General features: G+C 37.9%; 2 protein-coding genes across 3 annotated transcripts; both read left to right on the forward strand.

The window, feature by feature from the left end:
• The first annotated feature begins 282 nt into the window (after positions 1-282).
• LOC127646911 (uncharacterized) lies at positions 283-6,219 on the forward strand. 2 transcript variants are annotated; one of them, XR_007970980.1, is made up of 5 exons: positions 291-378; positions 741-860; positions 4,934-5,374; positions 5,572-5,785; positions 5,922-6,219. XR_007970980.1 is itself a non-coding variant. In XM_052130893.1 (4 exons), exons 1-3 carry the CDS (start codon positions 316-318, stop codon positions 5,671-5,673), a joined length of 606 nt encoding a protein of 201 aa, XP_051986853.1. In that variant the 5' UTR covers positions 283-315; the 3' UTR covers positions 5,674-5,785; positions 5,922-6,219. The 2 variants fall into 2 exon arrangements, 1 of the variants encoding a protein (XP_051986853.1); XM_052130893.1 differs by lacking the exon at positions 741-860 and having other exon boundaries at positions 283-378.
• Positions 6,220-9,608: 3,389 nt separating this feature from the next.
• Positions 9,609-14,228, forward strand: LOC127647017 (uncharacterized). The gene is made up of 8 exons (XM_052131064.1): positions 9,609-9,790; positions 9,912-10,308; positions 10,396-10,566; positions 10,658-10,971; positions 11,061-11,106; positions 11,237-11,369; positions 13,009-13,181; positions 13,268-14,228. Exons 2-6 carry the CDS (start codon positions 10,207-10,209, stop codon positions 11,288-11,290), a joined length of 687 nt encoding a protein of 228 aa, XP_051987024.1. The 5' UTR covers positions 9,609-9,790; positions 9,912-10,206; the 3' UTR covers positions 11,291-11,369; positions 13,009-13,181; positions 13,268-14,228.
• Positions 14,229-19,001: the final 4,773 nt, after the last annotated feature.

Consider the following 19,001-nt stretch of genomic DNA (forward strand, 5'->3'; position numbering starts at 1 on the left):
GACAACAGTTAATTCAAGAGCTACAATGGATGGGAGTTGATACAATTTCAATAAGAGTATTGTTAGGAAATGGGTCAAGACAATCAAGAATTCACGAATTAATATTTAGATATTTAAATAAAACAGGAATAATAAATAGAATTTAATTTTTTTTTTTTTTTTTTCTCCTTCTCCTCTCGTTTCTTCCAATGCCAAGTATACTCCACACTCCAGATCAGTAGGTGGCGGGAATGCACCATTTATGTTGGTCTGCCAATCCGCCATTAAACACCAGAAGAAGAAGAAGAAGAAGAAGACAGGAGCTGGCTGTGAGAAATGATGATTCATTACTTTCCACAACAAGACGACTATTTCGCCGGCAAGTTAATCGAGTTCGGGGTAAGTTTTCTTTTTTAACATCAGAATGGCTAATGTGCTATCAGAAGTTTGAGGTAGCTTTTTAATAATATGCCAACTAAAGCAAAACGGCTGCTAAAATGAGTTATACGGTCTTCTTTGTGAATGTATTCAAGTTCGTTTAAAATGATATTGACGACAAACTGCAAATTGGCGGTTGTTTAGATTTATGGTCTAATGGCTTTTTGAATGGGTTCGCTAGGGGTATTAGTAGCTAGAACTACTGCAAATATATAAAAATGGCTATATTCAAAATATGCTAATGAATACATTTTGTGTCGTGCTGGAAACATGGGAACATTTTAACCAAGAATTACTGCTGACACCGGTATTTGTGTATACAGGAGGATCTGGTGGCCGCAGGGAAACCCCTATTTGGCATGCAAAACTTTTCCTCCTTCCAGGGCCAGATAATGGTGTTCTGCCCCCCCACAATAGAACTTGAGGGACTGGCTATGGATTAGGTAAATGTGAGATTGAAGCACATACGAATTGAGTGTTATTTACTCTACACCTTATCCAACCTTCTTCCAAAGAAGGCTATGGAACGAGCTGTTTTGAATTTTATGTTAGCTTGAGCCTGTTTGATTAAGTTGGCTTGTAAGAGCCAACTTACTGAAATCCTATTTAAACTTATTATTATTATTCTGTCAAAAATTTACAACTCGAACTCCTCCTAGAGCTTTAACTCCACATACTCCAAACTCGGCTCAGACACTCAAACTGTTCTGACTCGGTATGCAATATCTTTTCTAACTGATCGGACTTGGTTTTCCTAAAAATGACGATCAAACTCGGAAAAAACTCCCACTGACTTAACATTGCGGAATGTTCAGATTTTCAAACTCCTCAACTGCCAAAAATTCAAATCTAAATCCCTTGAAACCAGAGACTAAATCAAACTGCCATTCTATATACTATATGAGCCATTGAGACTCATTTAAACTAATAAACTCATCTATCTATGACACTTATCTATCTATCTATCTACTTTAAACTAAATTCAAACTTCAAACTAATTTAAACTTCAAACTAATTTTGTTAAAATCCTCTTGTTTCTAAACTCAAACTTGTACACTAATAAACTCATAAATTCATACACTTATGAACTCTTAAACTCAAATGAACAAACTTATAAACTCTAAACTCACACACTGAGTGTGTAAGTTAGTGTGCGTGTGTGTGTGTGTGTGTGTGTGTGTGTGTGTGACAGTTAGTGAGCATGTATGTGTGAGCGAGTTAGTGTGTGTGTGCACATAGCAACCACTCAGAACACCCTAGCAACTGACAAGCAACCACCCAAAATACCTTACAACACCATAGCAACCACCCAAAATACTCATCTATGACACTTAAACTATTAAACTCATAATAATTTATTTTTAAATTAAAATTAAAGTAAAATAAAATTTACTTTACACTTTAAACTAATTTAAACTTTAAACTAATTTTAACTTTAAACTAATTTTAACTTCAAACTACTAAATGTACTTCATTTAAACATAAACTTTCATTAAACTCATGAATTGATACACTTACAAACTCTTAAATTAATAAACTCTGAACTTTTAGACTTATATTTAAACTTATAAACTCAAACTTATAAACTCGTATACTTATAAACTCATGAATTCATACACTTATAAACTCTAAACTCAAAAACTCTGTGTGTGGATCAAGAAAGACAAAGTCAAGTAATTATGCTTTATTTTATTTAGTTAATACCCATTTGGATCGCACTTAGTCTGGAACCTCACCCTTAAGCAAACTGGAGTAAAAAAAACTCTAGAATGATTCACTCTTGGGATCACTGGAACTAGGGCTGTGTTGAAAAAATCGATTCACCAATTCTGAATCGATTTTCATTTTAATTTCAAAAGATCGATCCGTAACTCAGAGGATCGATTTTTTTTTTTTTTTTTTCACAAAATCACAGTTATAATAGGCCTACATTTTCCCCGTGAACTTTAACTTGAATTCACGCATGCACGCGAGGTGGAAGGACATTAAAACAACGAATATGGCGGTCAGTGACGTTAAGCAAGCGGTTGCTTTGAAAACTCCTGAAACGCTCAAAGCTCCGATCTGGCACCATTTCGGGTTCAGAACAAGAAATACAGAGAACGAGCCAGTAACAAACAATCTGTTTACATTTGCACAGGCTTAGAACAAAAGTGTTCTTAAATGTTGAAATGTTAAAATAAAAAATAAAGGTGCATCTGAACTGTAGGAACTTTTTGGAAAATTCTTAATGTCATTTTAATAATACTTCAGGTTCAGCGTCTAAATAATCGGTCTACTGCTGCTGATATACCTCTGCTCTTCTGTCGTCTACACCAGTACAAGTTTGTGAAAGCAGTTGTATCAACACTCTGGAAGGGGATTGTTCTTTACAAAGATCAGTACTCCATTAATTTGCAGTTGAATGTCTATAATAATAGTATCAATATGTTGCATAACTACAGTCCTGTAATTCAGGTAACAGCTGGAAAAAAAATGCTTTTTCAAAAACGCTTATCTAAATCTCGAAGATCAGATCGGATCGGATCGAATCGAATCGAATAATGATAATCGATTCAAGATATTGAGAATCGGAATCGAATCGATTCTTGAAATTTGAATCGAAACCCAGCACTAACTGGAACACAAGCCTTTCCACCACGTCAAGGTGGCGATCCTTGGAAAGGACATTCACTCTCCATTCATTCCTTATCTAACACATTCACACACACACACACACACTATATCAAACACATTCACACACACACACTATATCAAACACATTCTCACACACATACACACAAAGTAGACAACATGGGAACAGTTTAGTGGTATACATTTATTTGTATTAACATTATTTTTTCTTTAAATAAAGATGTTATCTTACAGCAGTGTTGAATGTGTGATGCAGATTTTTATATATTTGATGCATCTATTCTAAAACACAATACACCGGATCATGATAGCTGTAATACGTCTGTAGAACTCCTGCTCTGACGTTTGAGTATCGCCGCTTATGAACAGGATCTAGAAGAGTGTTTTTTCTGTTGTCCCGGTGCTGATTAGCTGTGTGTATCCTTTATCTTCAAACAAATTGAGAATAGGTTTGTTGCACTGAGAAAGCTGATCTTCATTGAAGTCGCCACAAACGATTAGAGGCCTCAAATCGATGATCTCCAGAGATGTCAAGAGTGCGTTCAGATGTGCCAAAAACTCTGCCAAATTATAACTTGGTGGTCTGTAGATAACTGCAAGAAGTGCTTGTTTGGGGGCTTCTATCTTCAAAACCAAATATTCCAAGTCAGTAACATTCTGTATATACATCAGAGGACAAACTTGAAAGCTGTTCTTCACATAAATGGCCACTCCACCACCATTCTTGTTTGCCAAATGTGCATAGTTTGTGTAGGATGCATGCCTGTTGCGTTTGTACATGGTGTATCCATCCAGATGTAGATGTGCAGGAACATCTGAGCCTGACAGGTGTGTTTCAGTGAGGCACAAAACATCAGCCAAGAGAAGCTCATGGTGGCATTTTAAATCATCCATATGGCACTCCAGTCCCTCTGTGTTATGGTGAATGATTTTAAGAGCTGAATTCCGGTTGGAATCCTGTACAATATGTAGGATGGGCTGGATACTGTGAAAATCTGCTTTTGGCATGTTCTCCAAGGAGGCACTTATTTCTGGATCACAGAAGATTTTCTTTTCTTCGAATTCATTAATGTGCAGGCCACTGAGTGATGTTCTACTGAGTGCAACGTATGCCATGCCTGATTCGAATATGTGCTTCAGAGATACAACAGCGCGATCAGTCGTCATTCCTTGCACTTTATGGATGGTACATGCGAAAGCAAGCTTCATGGGAAATTGTTTCCGAATTGTTCCTTTTCTTTTCAGTGGTTCCTCTGACCTCTCAATATAGACAATGTTGTCATCTCCATCAGGTGCTTTGTTGCGATGTTTTTGTCCAGCAGTCACATTATCTAAATGAAGACCAATTAATTGAACCAATCCATCTCGGGTATGAGTTATTTTTGCCACCTTGCCAAAAGTGCCATTAACCAGTCCATCTTCCACATCAATATTTCTGGTTAGCATCACTCGTGCACCAATAGCAATCTGCAGTGTGTCAATAAGGTCACGATTGTCTCCTTTAAATGGTGCCGCTTGTCTTTTCATTTCTCCTGTTTGGGGCTCTTTTTTGTAATCGTGTGCATTTATGGTACTGATATTTGAAGAGCGGGAGGATATGGCTTCAGTGTTGTGATTGTCTACCTCTTTATTGGTTGCATAGATGTGTAACGCATCAGTGGGACACTCTTCAGGGGAGGATCTTGTGACAGCTCCTAACATGCACCTGTCTACTTATCATTTGAGTCTGATGAAGAGGAAAAGAGCCTAATATTTGTTAGTGGAAATAAAAACCTGAAGTTATGATTTTCATAAGATAGAATGTTATATATTAAATTGTGAATATTTCATATTGTGAAAATTAAATGAATAACATTCATAAGTATTATTATTTTACCCACAGATGTCTCATCAAAATAGCTCCTACAGCCGGCCCTCACCCATGAGATGCGTTTGCGTGGCGAACCGCACAGTACGTAGGGGTACATCGTTTGTGCAGGAAGGCGCAGAAGTCAAAATAACCGCCTTTAAAATGACAACAACTAGTGCGCTCAGCACAGGAATTAAATTTTACCTGGCCCCCAAAAGTGGAGAAGAGGCTGGATTTGAGGAGAATGCCACTTACGTGATTAAAAATTACACGTTGTCTTTCAAGTTTGGGCACGAGTGTATCTTTGTTGGACCATCTTCCTCCATTTTCAAAACGGCTCCAATTCCTTTGGCGGAGGAGGCGAGGGCAAGGGCACAGGAGGCTCTTTGCCCACCATCATGCTGGACCAGTGGCGAGGACAGCGACGTGTTCACTAAAGGAGGATATGTAACCCTAAGTGGATATGTGGAGAGGGTGAGTAAAAATTTCATACTTTAAAATTAAATAAGAGTTATGTTCTTTATTTAATTATTATTTTTATTTATTTATCTAAGGCAACATGTTTAACACAGTCATATACTGGTAAATTATTGGAATTATTCACCGAAAAATGAAAATTCTGTCATTTACTCACCTTAGAAACGCAAATCTCTCTCTCACACTCTTTATAGTTACAAGCGGTCCGCATGACGCCCGTCAAGGAAGGCGAAGTCCCCATCCTTCCATCTGAAAACTGGTGGGAAAGTAATAGAGGTTTCATTGTGGCGGGATGAAGCCCTCGTCGGCCTGAAGATGGGGGATCAGACTGCGGTCACACACCTGAAGGCCAATGTCTGGCCCAACGGGAAGTCGAAGATGAATTCGACCTCCTATACCACAGTCAAGGTACATTGTCAAGATACCTAAATGGGATAAATGAAAATCATGTAATATATGCGCATAAACATTGATCATAAACCTGTCCCCCATAGACTACAATGCAACTTTCATAAATGTAAAGATTCTACATTTCACCTTATAGGTCTCTGAGAGGGCAATGAAGACGGTCGAGGTGGAAGTCATAGGACTTTCAGAGGAGGCCGACGTGTTAATCCTCCTCGACTCCGATTATGCAGAGTACCAACTGCCATCAGACATATACACGGGTGAAGACCTGCTCGGCGAGCTGCCCATGACCGTGATACTTGACCACTTTAATTTAAGTGGTCAAGTTCACTAAAAAGTGAAAAAAGGAAAAATTAAAGGCAGAATTTTGTGGGCAAATTATCCAAGTATTTACTCATCCTTAAATTGGTACAAACCTATCTTTCTTTCTTTTGCCGAACACATAAGATATTTTAAGGAATGCTTGTACCCAGACAGTTGCTGGTCCTTGTTGACTTCCATAGTATTTTTTTTCTCTATACTATGGAAGTCAATGGGGACCAGCAACTGTCTGGGTACAAGCATTCCTTAAAATATCTTCTTTTGTGTTCAGCAAAAGAATGAGTAAATACTTGCAGAATTTAGCATTTCCTTTTAATTTTTGGTTTATTTGTTCTGTTTATTTTAATACCTTCAAGTTCAATTGTACACATATTCTAATTGTACAAATAAATGTTCCATTTATAATTTAATGCTATGTTTTCATGCTATGTTTTTGTGCTTCTACAGTTACTCAGTCTCATCTCAAAACAGAGTGTCTAAATGGGGCAGAAAAACAAGCGCACTGAAATAAATCACAATCATCATTGTAGTTTGTTTTTTTTAAACACCATGAGACCCCTTTGTGGCTATATTCATGGTGAGAAACAAACATTTTTCTAAGATTTTTGCTAAAAAAAACTCTAAATGTATCTGATTAAGAAAGAAAATAAAACCAAGTACTTGCATTTAATAAACATGTTTGGCAAGCCAAATCAGCAAATCCACCACGTCAAGGTGGAAAGGCCAAAGTGGAGAAGGGTTCCATGTGAACATGGGTCAAAAAAAAAAAAAAACTAGTTACTTAGTTACTAGCTCAACACTGGAAATAAAGTTCCATAGTCCCTCACCCATGAGATGCGTTTGCGTGGCGAACCGCACAGTACGTAGGGGTACATCGTTTGCGCAGGAAGGCGCAGAAGTCAAAATAACCGCCTTTAAAATGACAACAACTAGTGCGCTCAGCACAGGAATTAAATTTTACCTGGCTCAAAGTGGAGAAGAGGCTGGATTTGAGGAGAATGCCACATATGTGATTAAAAATTACACGTTGTCTTTCAAGTTTGGGCACGAGTGTATCTTTGTTGGACCATCTTCCTCCATTTTCAAAACGGCTCCAATTCCTTTGGCGGAGGAGGCGAGGGCAAGGGCACAGGAGGCTCATTGTTCGTAATATAATGATTAATGTCATTACAAGAATACAGTAAACGTTTTTGTGTGGGGTCATTCTTGTGTGTCGCACAGTCAAGAACAGTTTATGAATTAGTTAATTGCTTTTTATGTATACGACAATCAATATATTGTTATTTTAGTAGCATGAAAAACAAAAGGATTATAAATCAATATCTTACATCGTATCTACAATTTCCCACGACAGAATTCGCTATCTGTCTGACTGACTGAGGTAAACAGCACATGGTGTTGAACGCAGCAGCAAAAACTCCCGCGAATTCGCAGTTTTTGTTCGTCATCGGTGACTAATCTAAACTAATCTGATTGGTTATTGCATTATAAGCTCAACAGAGACTTGTGTGATTGGTGGTAATGCTCAACGCTGCAGAAAGTATAAAAAGTAATCTTGCCTGCCACGTGAGCATCTTTAATGACGCAACACTTTTTTATTTCGCTTCAATAGTGACAGTTGTAATAGATTAATTTTGATTGTGTATAAGATTTTTTTTAACCCTTGTCGAATATGCTGTTTTGTCCATCTTAGAGGGAACAGAGCAATTGTGTCTCAAAATATAGCAATTTAATTTCCTCATTTCCTTCACCTGGTTACTGTGACAACGCGCGGCCCACATTAGCTGTTCTTACAATAATCTTATCTCTTTCTTTCCCACTAGAAACACCCTAGCAACTTTAAATTACTTCAAACTATACTTTAAACTTCAAACTACTTCAAACTACTTTAAACTATTTAAAACTTTAAACTAATTTAAACTTTAAACTAATTTAAACTTTAAACTACTTTAAACTACTTTGAAATTCAAACTAATTTAAACTACTTTAAACTTCAAACTTCTTCAAACTTATTGGTCAAAACTTTCACAAGCCAACTTAAAGTTTGTCTCGACGAACTTTTTCTAGTTTCATTTGTTATATTGTCTCTATATTAGGAAACATTTGACTGTTAAAATACATTTAGCATTTGTTTTAAAGAGAAATTGTAGAGCAGTTTACTCTGATGCCTATATAACCGTTTCCATGTAGCAATTTTAAGTTACATCCTGCAACACTTTCTCATGCCAATGCATCACTTTGAGAGTGTCCAGGAAAACCTCCCAATGAATCCTTTTGCATCAGCTTTCTGTATTTAGTCAATGGTGGTTATGGTTGGTGTGAGGATCTGGGTGGTGCATTCAGAAGCTAAGCTACACCATATATATCGTATATGTTAATGTTCTTTCACATATGCTCAAATGTGGGATGGCCTTGAGTGAGACCAGGCTCTTCTCAGTCATAAACAATTTTCTTAGGAGGGGTTTTAGTTTTAAAGCTGTGAACTTCGTAGAAACCCCAAATGATCTTCGGTTAACTGTGGTAGTCATACAGGTCTACTTTTTGGGGGTTGGCAACACTTTGGGGTTTGTCTAAAAATGACACAGTTTGGATGCCTTGATTTGTGAAACATTGTCTCTTATAAACCGACTTCTCAAACATTGTAGGAGTCAGGGCAACATCTCTAAGGACTGATAGGACTCCTAAAGAGTGTGTGTGTGTGTGTGTGTGGCTGGCATCTAATGAATGTGTTACTCTACCACTAGGAACTGATTATACTGATGTTTACATGACCATTTTTAGGAAAACCGGTGCATGAGTCAGCAGAGGCCGGATGCACCAACTCAAAGATTGGGTTAAACTGGAGTTTATCTGAAATTAACAACTTTGTTTGCCAAAGCTACCCTCGCATCAGTTTAAATTTGGTAGGCTTTGAATTGGCAAGGACAGGTAAAGGACGCAAGATCCAGAAATTACAAGTTAGTTCTGTGAAGGAACTAAAAGCAGTTGTTGGCAAAAGCAGACTTTACATTGTGCCACGAGCCACTGTCTTGCAGGTATGGAATTATACACAACATGGATTTATATCATGTAAATGTTCTCTGTAATGTCAATGCCATAACTGAAGTTACCCTCAGGTAACATCACCACCCTCTGCCATGTCCCAGAATTCATTACCACCACTGCAGCTCCAGCAGTAGAGACCTCACAAGTGGTTTCAGATCAGGTCCATATTTAAATTATTGCACATCAAATTATTTTTTTGTGCACTATGTACTTTTGTAGTGATAAGTGGCAAAACACAAACTTTTTATTGTCTTTCTAATATGCATTAAGATGTATTTATTTATTCTGTGTGGTGTTTGAGCAGTAACATTCCCTAGGATAACAGTTTTTGTAACTTTTATACTTCTGGATATTTTCTAATATATTCAGTTTCCTCTACGTGTGTTCTTGCTGGAAGTCATTTGGATTTTCTGTGTTCTGCCAGGTGGCATCCACATCCTCTGCCAGGTGGCATCCACATCCTCTGCCAGGTGGCATCCACATTCTCTGCCAGGTGGCATCCACATCCTCTGCCATGTGGCATCCACATCCTCTGCCATATACATTAATTCATTCCCACCACTCTCAATTGCTCCAGTACAAGATGAGACCGTGCCTATGGCTGAGAGGACCCAAGCTCAAAGTGTGGTTTCAAATCAGGTAACCAATTTTAACACCTTATAGAATCAATTCTTTAAAGTGTTTATTAATTGTGCGTGTACTATTTGATGGTGATCTTTTGAATTAATTTTTTTATTTTTTTATTAATGCTTTGCTTTAGGCTCTTCAAGAATGGCGAGCAATACGTGCCCAGCGAGACCAGGAGTATGATAAAAGCTTTTTAGTGGATCAGGAGAAGGTAATACTTGCATAAATAGACCTTGGATTTACATTCTCTTACACAATTCATACATGCTAATGTGGTCTTTTAATAGGCTAGTTTCTTCCTCTCCTATCAGGCCTGTGAGGAAAGACGTCGAAAGGTTTGTGTTTGTAATATTAGTTTGATAAACTAGCTGAATTTTGTTTTTTAATGAGACATCACATTTCAGGCTATTGAGGTAAGACGTCAGCGAATGTCTGCATGTGAGGAACCATCAAATGGGGTGTTGCTCAAATTTAAATATCCAAATGGACACATCAATATGAGGAAATTCAGCTTGTCGGAGCCAATCCAGGTGATGTGTGTTCAGATTGAGAACCACTTCTCGGTGGTTCAGTGGGTTGTAAAACTTGACTGGTGTAACACTTTCACATCTTTTTAGATCTTGTTTGACTTTGTGGGACAAGATGAGATTGCCAGTGAAATCTTTGTGGTGCAAGAAGCCGCATCATCAAGATCAGTTAAGAGCAGTTCCTCTGGGTCAATAATGGACCATGGCATAAAAGCATCCTCAACTCTATATGTGCTTTGGTTTTCAAATCAGGATGTACAGGTAAATGTGTTGCATTATTATTTCATGTCTCAAATGAAAACGGAATGCATTTTGTTTTGCAAGCTCATGTATTGTGCATGTTTGTCTTCAGGAAATTCTCTCAGATCAACAAAATTATGGCGCTTATGCCTTACTCCATACATCTCATTGTCAGTCATCACCGTCTGAGCCCTCCAGCCAGCCAAGTCTCTCTGAGCCCTCCAGCCACTCACTGCTGTCTGAGTCCTCCACCCAGCCACCGCTCACTCTGTTCTCACAACCACAAGAAATCCTGGTTCTTAATGATGAACCATCACTGCCTCGATCTGCCCAGGAACCAATCATTATTCTTGATGAGCAAGATGAGACAGTTTCACAAAATCAGTCTCCTGTATCAACACATCACATCGGAGGACCTGTGGATGAGTATGTTTTCCTCATTAACTTTTTGATTTTCTATATACTATTACATTAAATCAGGTGGTTAAAATAAAATGCATGAACTTTGATTACAGGATTGATCTACAGACCATATTGAAGAAAATGGTCAGCAGAGTTGATGTAAGCTTCTGTCCAACAAGCAACCAAATAAATGTGTGCAGGGATAATGTTTTACTGTGTAGTCTGCGGGCGTTCAAGCGTAGGTTCTTCAACCCTGAAGCAAAATTGGATGTTGTGTTTGTGGATGAAGATGACAATGGTGAAGGGGCAATTGACGAAGGCGTACCGACAAGAGAGTACCTAAGGCTGTTGATGAGGGCTGTCCACCAGTCAAATATCTTTGAGGGACATGAGAGACCGGCAGTTGTCTCTTGATACTCAAGGTAGGGAAGCCAGAATTCTTAAAACTGTCCTCATTCAACTGGCAGAATTTTATAAATGTAGACACACTCATTTAAAAATGACTGCTCCCTTTTTCTCCTGTCTGGTTTGTTTATTGTTTTGGGTTGAGCAGGTGGTTTTTTTTTTTTTTTTAATTTTTTTTTTTTAATTTTGCCTTGATTTAATTAATTCTTGGTTAGGATTTTTCCATAATTCTGCATTTCTTCGTCTTTTGCGGTACTGACACAATTTTACAATATGTAGCACTAATATGACGTATTTTAAAGGTGCCCTAGAATGGGGTTATTTTATAATGTTTTCTGGGTTCCCCTTATTTTATTAGATCAAAAGTAGTCATAATTTAGAAGAGGCATTTTTCCTAGCCTGATTTTAGCCTCTGGTTTGAAGGGGCGTGTCTGCTGTGGGGTTTTGTGTAACCGGCCACTGCTATGATTGGCTGACATTCTTGCATGTGAAATAGCTATGTATTACATGTGAAACTCACTCGAATACTTTTACTACAGCTATTATACGTTTTTACTAATACAGCTATCGAGATTAACGAATTGTGAGATGTTTAAAGTATTTAAATCTATTCCAATAACAATGTTTCTGTGAGCATTGAGCAAGCAGATGACAGTCTGATTGTGAGACTGAAGATCTTATTGCAACGCAGATTCTACACTAATGCTTTCATTAACGCAAACACGATGTTCATGCAGTAAGAGCTTCGTTGTGCAGTTTAACGTGCGTCATTGCTTTCATAACGAGTTTGGCAAGTGTCCAGAAACTCGTGCTGTGTGGAAAGATTGGTCTTTGCTTTCGGTACATAACTTATTCATTGTGAGAAGCCTGCTTAATCTTGTCCCAGGTTCGAAAATAAGTCAGTGGTGAAATAGGCAGAGCAAACGAACAACTTCGAATTAAACTGTGGTATCAGATTACATAAACGTCAACCACACCTGTTGACATTTTTGTGAGAAGGGTATGAAAAGTCCTCTCATCCCCTGCACAGCCTGGAACATAACATTTTTATCTACCATTTTCCCCATGATCCTCGCTTGTTTCTTCACCTGCAGAAGTTCAGATGATTCGGCTGCACAGTTCCGCCTGGCATTGAACATGGTCTGGCGTATACTCTATTTTCAATCTTCTACATATTGAGGCATACATATTAATGATCCCGACTGTTGCGTCGCCTATTTTTCAGGGATGTTTTTCAAAAACGAGATTTAAAGGAGAAAACAATGGTGTTTGAGACTCTGTCATGTCCATGTACTGAACTCGTTATTTAACTATGCCAAAATAAATTAAATTTCACATTCTAGGGCACCTTTAAGGTATTACATTTAAGCATTACAGCAGAGCAATATTTTACTGTTATGGCTTTAATTTTAGCTTTGCAGACACAACTTTACACGTGGGTGGCAAAAATGATTGCTGTGTGTGTGGTCCATGGAGGAGTCGGTCCACACTTCTTTTCTGAAAGGCTTTTCCATCAAATCTGTGGGATACCAACACCCCCGGCCACAGAATAACCATTCTGCGAGAATAACCACCAACATCCTCATGAACGCGAGTGTTATATTGCTTAAACATCTCATTTTGGGCTCACTCAGTCTGTCTATGTCTCCTTTTTAGATACAGGAAGCACCAACAGTCCGAGAGGCGAACGGTGCAATTGCAGAGGCAGCAGATAGTCTCAGCATTATAGGTGCCTTAAGATGTGTATCTAGTCTGGAGGAGAAGGACTCCCTTGTCCAGTCAGCTGCAGACTTCTTCATCAATGGAAGATTGGCGACTGCCCTGGACCAGTAAGTGCCTCACCTGTCTTATCGGTCCAAAAAAATGAACCGTCATTGGCCCAGGACGATTCACACATTGTCACATGTTTTTATAGGTTTACAGAGGGGTTAAAAACCCTTGGTTTACTGGTGGAGCTGAGGAAGAATCCGGCAGTGTTCTACAACATGTTTGTCAGTGAGGAGATTCCACTACAGGCGAAGGACCTATGCACTTTATTTGACGTGGACTTCTCTGTGCAGGGCAGCATAAGGAGAGCCAGAGAAAACATGACAATATGCTTTTGGCGTGACTGGTTAATTGATACTGAAGGTTTACTATCTATTGAACATGTTATAACATGGACTTTAAGTACGATTATTAGTGGGCATTTTGTTCTGGTTGGCAGGAAAATAAATTCTGATAATGCTATAGTTGAGGTGACATTGTGAAGTCTAGTTGTGTGAACATGGGTAGCTCCCTTAAATTTGTTCAGAATGCAACTTCCAAAGTAACACCTACAAAAGACTAGGGCTGAGCGATGTGGCCTAAAAAAAAATAACCTTTTGTTTTATGGGGCCTGAATGACCGGTTCTCACCACTTGTGTTAAAGGAGAATGCAGTCCAGTCACCCTAGAGAATGTATTGGAGTTTACATCAGGAGCCTCAACAGTGCCTCCACTGGGATTTCCAAACCGTCCACAAATTCAGTTCCTTCATGAGGGGAACAATCTTCCCAGAAGCAAATACTTGTATTCTTGTGCTCCGCCTGCCGCTGCACTCTTCCTATGAAGCCTTCAAACGATACATGATTGAGGGAATTTTGCAAGCTCCGACCTTTGGACTTGTATGATGTCACTGTTTGAAAATTTAATTTTTCACCTGAGCTATTTGTTTATTTCACAGAATGCTGTGAAGCAAGTCACTGGTTCAAATGGTAATTTTAGAATCTCATGCAGTTCTCTTTCAGTTAAAGGAACATGTTGACTTTTTGGGACTTTATCTTATTCACCATATTCCCCAGAGTAAGAAGTCCATACATGCCCTCTTCATCTCTGTGCATGCTGTAACTGTCTGACACACCCACCGCTAGCCTAGCACAAAGACTGGAAGTAAATGGCTCCAGTTAGCATACTGCTCCCAATAAGTGAAAATAAAAGCAACATTTTTCCTATAGATGTTGTGATTTGTATAGTCTGTTCAAATAACAAGGTCATGAGACACAGCCATCTTAACTGTATACACACTGGGAACTATATTCTCAGAAGGCAAAGCACTGCTACTTGGGCAGAGTGATTAGCACAACACTGAGCGAACTCTCTGCTCACCACGGGGCTTCTCAGGCGCTGCGAGCTAATCACTTCAAGTAGCAGTGCTTCACCTGAGAATATAGTTCCCAGTGTATACGGTTTGTGTAAAATGTTTTGTCACTTATTGGGAGCAGTATGCTAACTGGAGCCATTTACTTCCAATCTTTGCTAGGCTAGCGGTGGGTGTGTCAGACACAGCACGCACGGAGATGAAAAGTATGGAATGATATTCCGGACATTATTCAAAAGGAATTGCAAATTGTATTTGCAATTGCGTTTTCAATATGTCACATTTTATGCGTCCACAAAATCCAAACGCAATTGCAAATCGCACATTACCGTTTGCATTTTCGTTTAAGCGAACGCACAGTGACTGCCAGATTTCAAATGGAAAAGCAAAGTCCGTTTGCAACTGTGTTTCCCATATCTTACGAGTTTTGGCCCTGTCATATTTAAATAGCAATTTCAATTACCATGTCTGCTTTTTCACTTTCTCAGCGTCGCGTATGTAGCCAGCCAAAACTCAAATGGAATACTAATTCCCTTAGTATTTCCATTTCCGATGGCTTACACGGAAACCTGTCAATCAGGGTCAAGGGTGGGATTATGCTATGGGGCGTGTTTGTCTTGGGAAGAGACGTCACTCACAGTCGACCGTCAAGATCAAATAAACCGGCGTCTGTTCAGGGCATCACCTCTTTATTTTGTATTTATTTTAATGTTTATTTGACAGGGACAAATGCATAGAACATTGCTTTATAAAGAATAGGCCTACAAAGTAGATGCCACGCATACATGTTTCTAGCCATGACTAATTTGCAACCCCTGTCCCTGGTTAGGCTTATAAATTTAAAACAAAAATTACAGAGTATTGAGTTTAAGAGTTATAATTAATAAAATACATACAACAAATACATCCCATATATGAAATAAGATATGGGCTTAAGTAGATGTGGAAGTCACTATAAATCAAAGTCTAGACACATTTAACAATACAAGAACACAAAAGGGTGCATATGTCTGTGCGTGCTCACATATGCAACATTATGTTTGTATGCATTGTGTTTGTATGCATTGTGTTATGTCCTACGGAAGCGTATTGCATTCACTTGAGAGAAAAAAATCTACTCTGTTTTTCTGAATTAACGACTTAATTATCTCAGAATTACGAGAGAATTTTTCATTAAAAAAAATATTGAGATCCCTCAAAATCCTGCCAGGAGCTCTATTTTAGCTGGATTGCATGGAAGTAAACCTGTCCCGCCTTTCAAGTTTAATCCGGTTTTATTTTACTTTGGGTCTGAGACAATATATAGAGATATATTTTAAACTTGGCCTTCAATACAAAGACATTACTGTCTATGACATTTGTAATACTGTCATGGCTGAGACACGCTTTGATCTTCCAAAGGACACTAATCAAGCAATGGACTTGTACTTGCATTTAACACGAGAACTACCGGAATTCTAGAACTACTAGAATGGCCATAGCGGTCATTCTGACCGTTCATACAGACTGTACCAAATGTCATGTCATATTTACATTCGAAACTTCTATTGAGGTTTTAGAATGAAGCTTCTAATGTCTGTCGTCATATTTTATGGCGTCATCACCCTAAAAATGTATTGAATAAAATACAATAAAAAAGTCTAAACGCCAACAAACATGGATTGAGGCGGAATATTTCGTTAGATAAAAACATTACATCTATCCTTTTTCAAAACGTGTTGACTTTTGGACTTTACAATGCTCTGGAGTTATTCCGCCTCAATCCATGTTTGTTGGCATTTAGACTTTCGAAAACATTTTTACTGTGGTGGAAAAAACTTGCTGGACACAAAGCGAAGCACGCACCTTCCGGGGCAGTCTAGCAGCTAATATATAATATATATAGGCCTATGTATTTATATAGTCTAGCACTATTATATATTACAAAAAAAGATCAGTATTATGTAGGACTATCTCATGTCAGCTTGGCAGTCCATTTAATCCATATTATTGTATTTTATTCAATACATTTTTAGGGTGATGACGCCATAAAATATGACGACAGACATTAGAAGCTTCATTCTAAAACCTCAATAGAAGTTTCGAATGTAAATATGACATGACATTTGGTACAGTCTGTATGAACGGTCAGAATGACCGCTATGGCCATTCTAGTAGTTCTAGAATTCCGGTAGTTCTCGTGTTAAATGCAAGTACAAGTCTATTGCTTGATTAGTGTCCTTTGGAAGATCAAAGCGTGTCTCAGCCATGACAGTATTACAGATGTCATAGACAGTAATGTCTTTGTATTGAAGGCCAAGTTTAAAATATATCTCTATATATTGTCTCAGACCCAAAGTAAAATAAAACCGGATTAAACCTGAAAGGCGGGACATGTTTACTTCCATGCAATCCAGCTAAAATAGAGCTCCTGGCAGGATTTTGAGGGATCTCAATATTTTTTTTTTAATGAAAAATTATCTCGTAATTCTGAGATAATTAAGTCGTTAATTCAGAAAAACAGTAGATTTTTTTTCTCTCAAGTGAATGCAATACGCTTCCGTAGGACATAACACAATGCATACAAACACAATGCATACAAACATAATGTTGCATATGTGAGCACGCACAGACATATGCACCCTTTTGTGTTCTTGTATTGTTAAATGTGTCTAGACTTTGATTTATAGTGACTTCCACATCTACTTAAGCCCATATCTTATTTCATATATGGGATGTATTTGTTGTATGTATTTTATTAATTATAACTCTTAAACTCAATACTCTGTAATTTTTGTTTTAAATTTATAAGCCTAACCAGGGACAGGGGTTGCAAATTAGTCATGGCTAGAAACATGTATGCGTGGCATCTACTTTGTAGGCCTATTCTTTATAAAGCAATGTTCTATGCATTTGTCCCTGTCAAATAAACATTAAAATAAATACAAAATAAATAAAGAGGTGATGCCCTGAACAGACGCCGGTTTATTTGATCTTGACGGTCGACTGTGAGTGACGTCTCTTCCCAAGACAAACACGCCCCATAGCATAATCCCACCCTTGACCCTGATTGACAGGTTTCCGTGTAAGGCATCGGAAATGGAAATACTAAGGGAAATAGTATTCCATTTGAGTTTTGGCTGGCTACATACGCGACGCTGAGAAAGTGAAAAAGCAGACATGGTAATTGAAATTGCTATTTAAATATGACAGGGCCAAAATTCCTAAGATATGGGAAACACAGTTGCAAACGGACTTTGCTTTTCCATTTGAAATCTGGCAGTCACTGTGCGTTCGCTTAAACGAAAATGCAAACCGTAATGCGCGATTTGCAATTGCGTTTGGATTATGTCACATTTTATGCGTCCACAAATTGAAAACGCAATTGCAAATACAATTTGCAATTCCTTTTGAATAATGTCCGGAAAATCATTCCATAGAAAAGGGCATGTATGAACTTATTCACTGTATCCCCCATAGTTAGATAAGCTAAAGTCGTTTCTTTACTCGAATGTATTGTGTAGTGTCTTAATAAAAATGTGTATATATTGGGACTATATATATATTAAACACTACATTGTGTAAAGAGATGTTGACTAGCTTATTCACTGTATGTCGTGGAATATCTCGATGGATTACTCTTAAGTTGTAAGAAAACTGAGTCTTGAGTTCCAGATGCCAAAGTTCAATTTATTGACCAACAACAAACATGAGACCGGTCAGCTGCCTGTTCCAACTACATCTTTCTAGGTTCTCAAATATATATACCTTTTGTTATTTTTTCACCCACTATCTCTGACCAATGGGGTCCCTGTCTTGTTATTTTCCCTTGCCACCAATGTTTCGTGTCCTTCACTGATTAATATTGGTATTGGTGGGAGATCCCTTGCTTATCTATTAAAAAAAAAAAAAACATGTATCTTTCATACACCACCGGTGACCTCTCATATCCTGAACACTTATCACAGTTCATGAATGGAGTGCTTCAACTTTTAAGAAACATCTCTGTTCAAGAGACAAACGTTTGTGTCCTCACCACACATACTTCACCCCTTACCTACATTTCAGTGTACCACATATTCAGTGTTTTTCAAGGATTTTTGTAAGAAATGCATCCTGTATTTTAATGACACGTGCACTCTAAGGACATGTGCCAGCATACACACCAAGGACATATTGTCAGAATAAGACCATCTAAATTAAATGCATCAAGGGTACATGTTATAATACTGACTAATTAACAAACACATCCTTATTTGTGAAATATACCATACTTACCATAGTAACCTGTCCCCATATGTCTCTGTTCTGATTAGTGGATTGATGTAAAGGTATTTTTGGCATTTAACCTCTGTCCTTATTAACTGTTAATCTAAAATCTTCATTCAAACCATTAAACATTCCATGTCTTTTTAAAACATTACCAGTTTATTCATCTTTTCAATCCCATTCTAAATAGTGAGATCCTTTTCCACTTTTCAGAAGTATTCATATTGAATTATTTTTTTTCATGCATTTTTAAATATTTTTTATTGATTCATATTCCATTTAAA

Source organism: Xyrauchen texanus, chromosome 7 (assembly GCF_025860055.1).
Source record: "Xyrauchen texanus isolate HMW12.3.18 chromosome 7, RBS_HiC_50CHRs, whole genome shotgun sequence".
Lineage (NCBI taxonomy): Eukaryota > Metazoa > Chordata > Actinopteri > Cypriniformes > Catostomidae > Xyrauchen > Xyrauchen texanus.

Excerpts from the sequence above, each read along its gene's own strand:
- LOC127646911 (XM_052130893.1), top strand. The coding sequence starts at position 316 with ATGATGATTCATTACTTTCCACAACAAGACGACTATTTCGCCGGCAAG. Across the intron at positions 379-4,933 it reads GCAAGTTAATCGAGTTCGGG|ATGTCTCATCAAAATAGCTC; the intron begins GTAAGTTTTCTT and ends TTTTACCCACAG. Across the intron at positions 5,375-5,571 it reads TAAGTGGATATGTGGAGAGG|TTACAAGCGGTCCGCATGAC; the intron begins GTGAGTAAAAAT and ends CACTCTTTATAG.
- LOC127647017 (XM_052131064.1), top strand. The coding sequence starts at position 10,207 with ATGTCTGCATGTGAGGAACCATCAAATGGGGTGTTGCTCAAATTTAAA. Across the intron at positions 10,309-10,395 it reads GCTTGTCGGAGCCAATCCAG|ATCTTGTTTGACTTTGTGGG; the intron begins GTGATGTGTGTT and ends ACATCTTTTTAG. Across the intron at positions 10,972-11,060 it reads ATCGGAGGACCTGTGGATGA|GATTGATCTACAGACCATAT; the intron begins GTATGTTTTCCT and ends CTTTGATTACAG.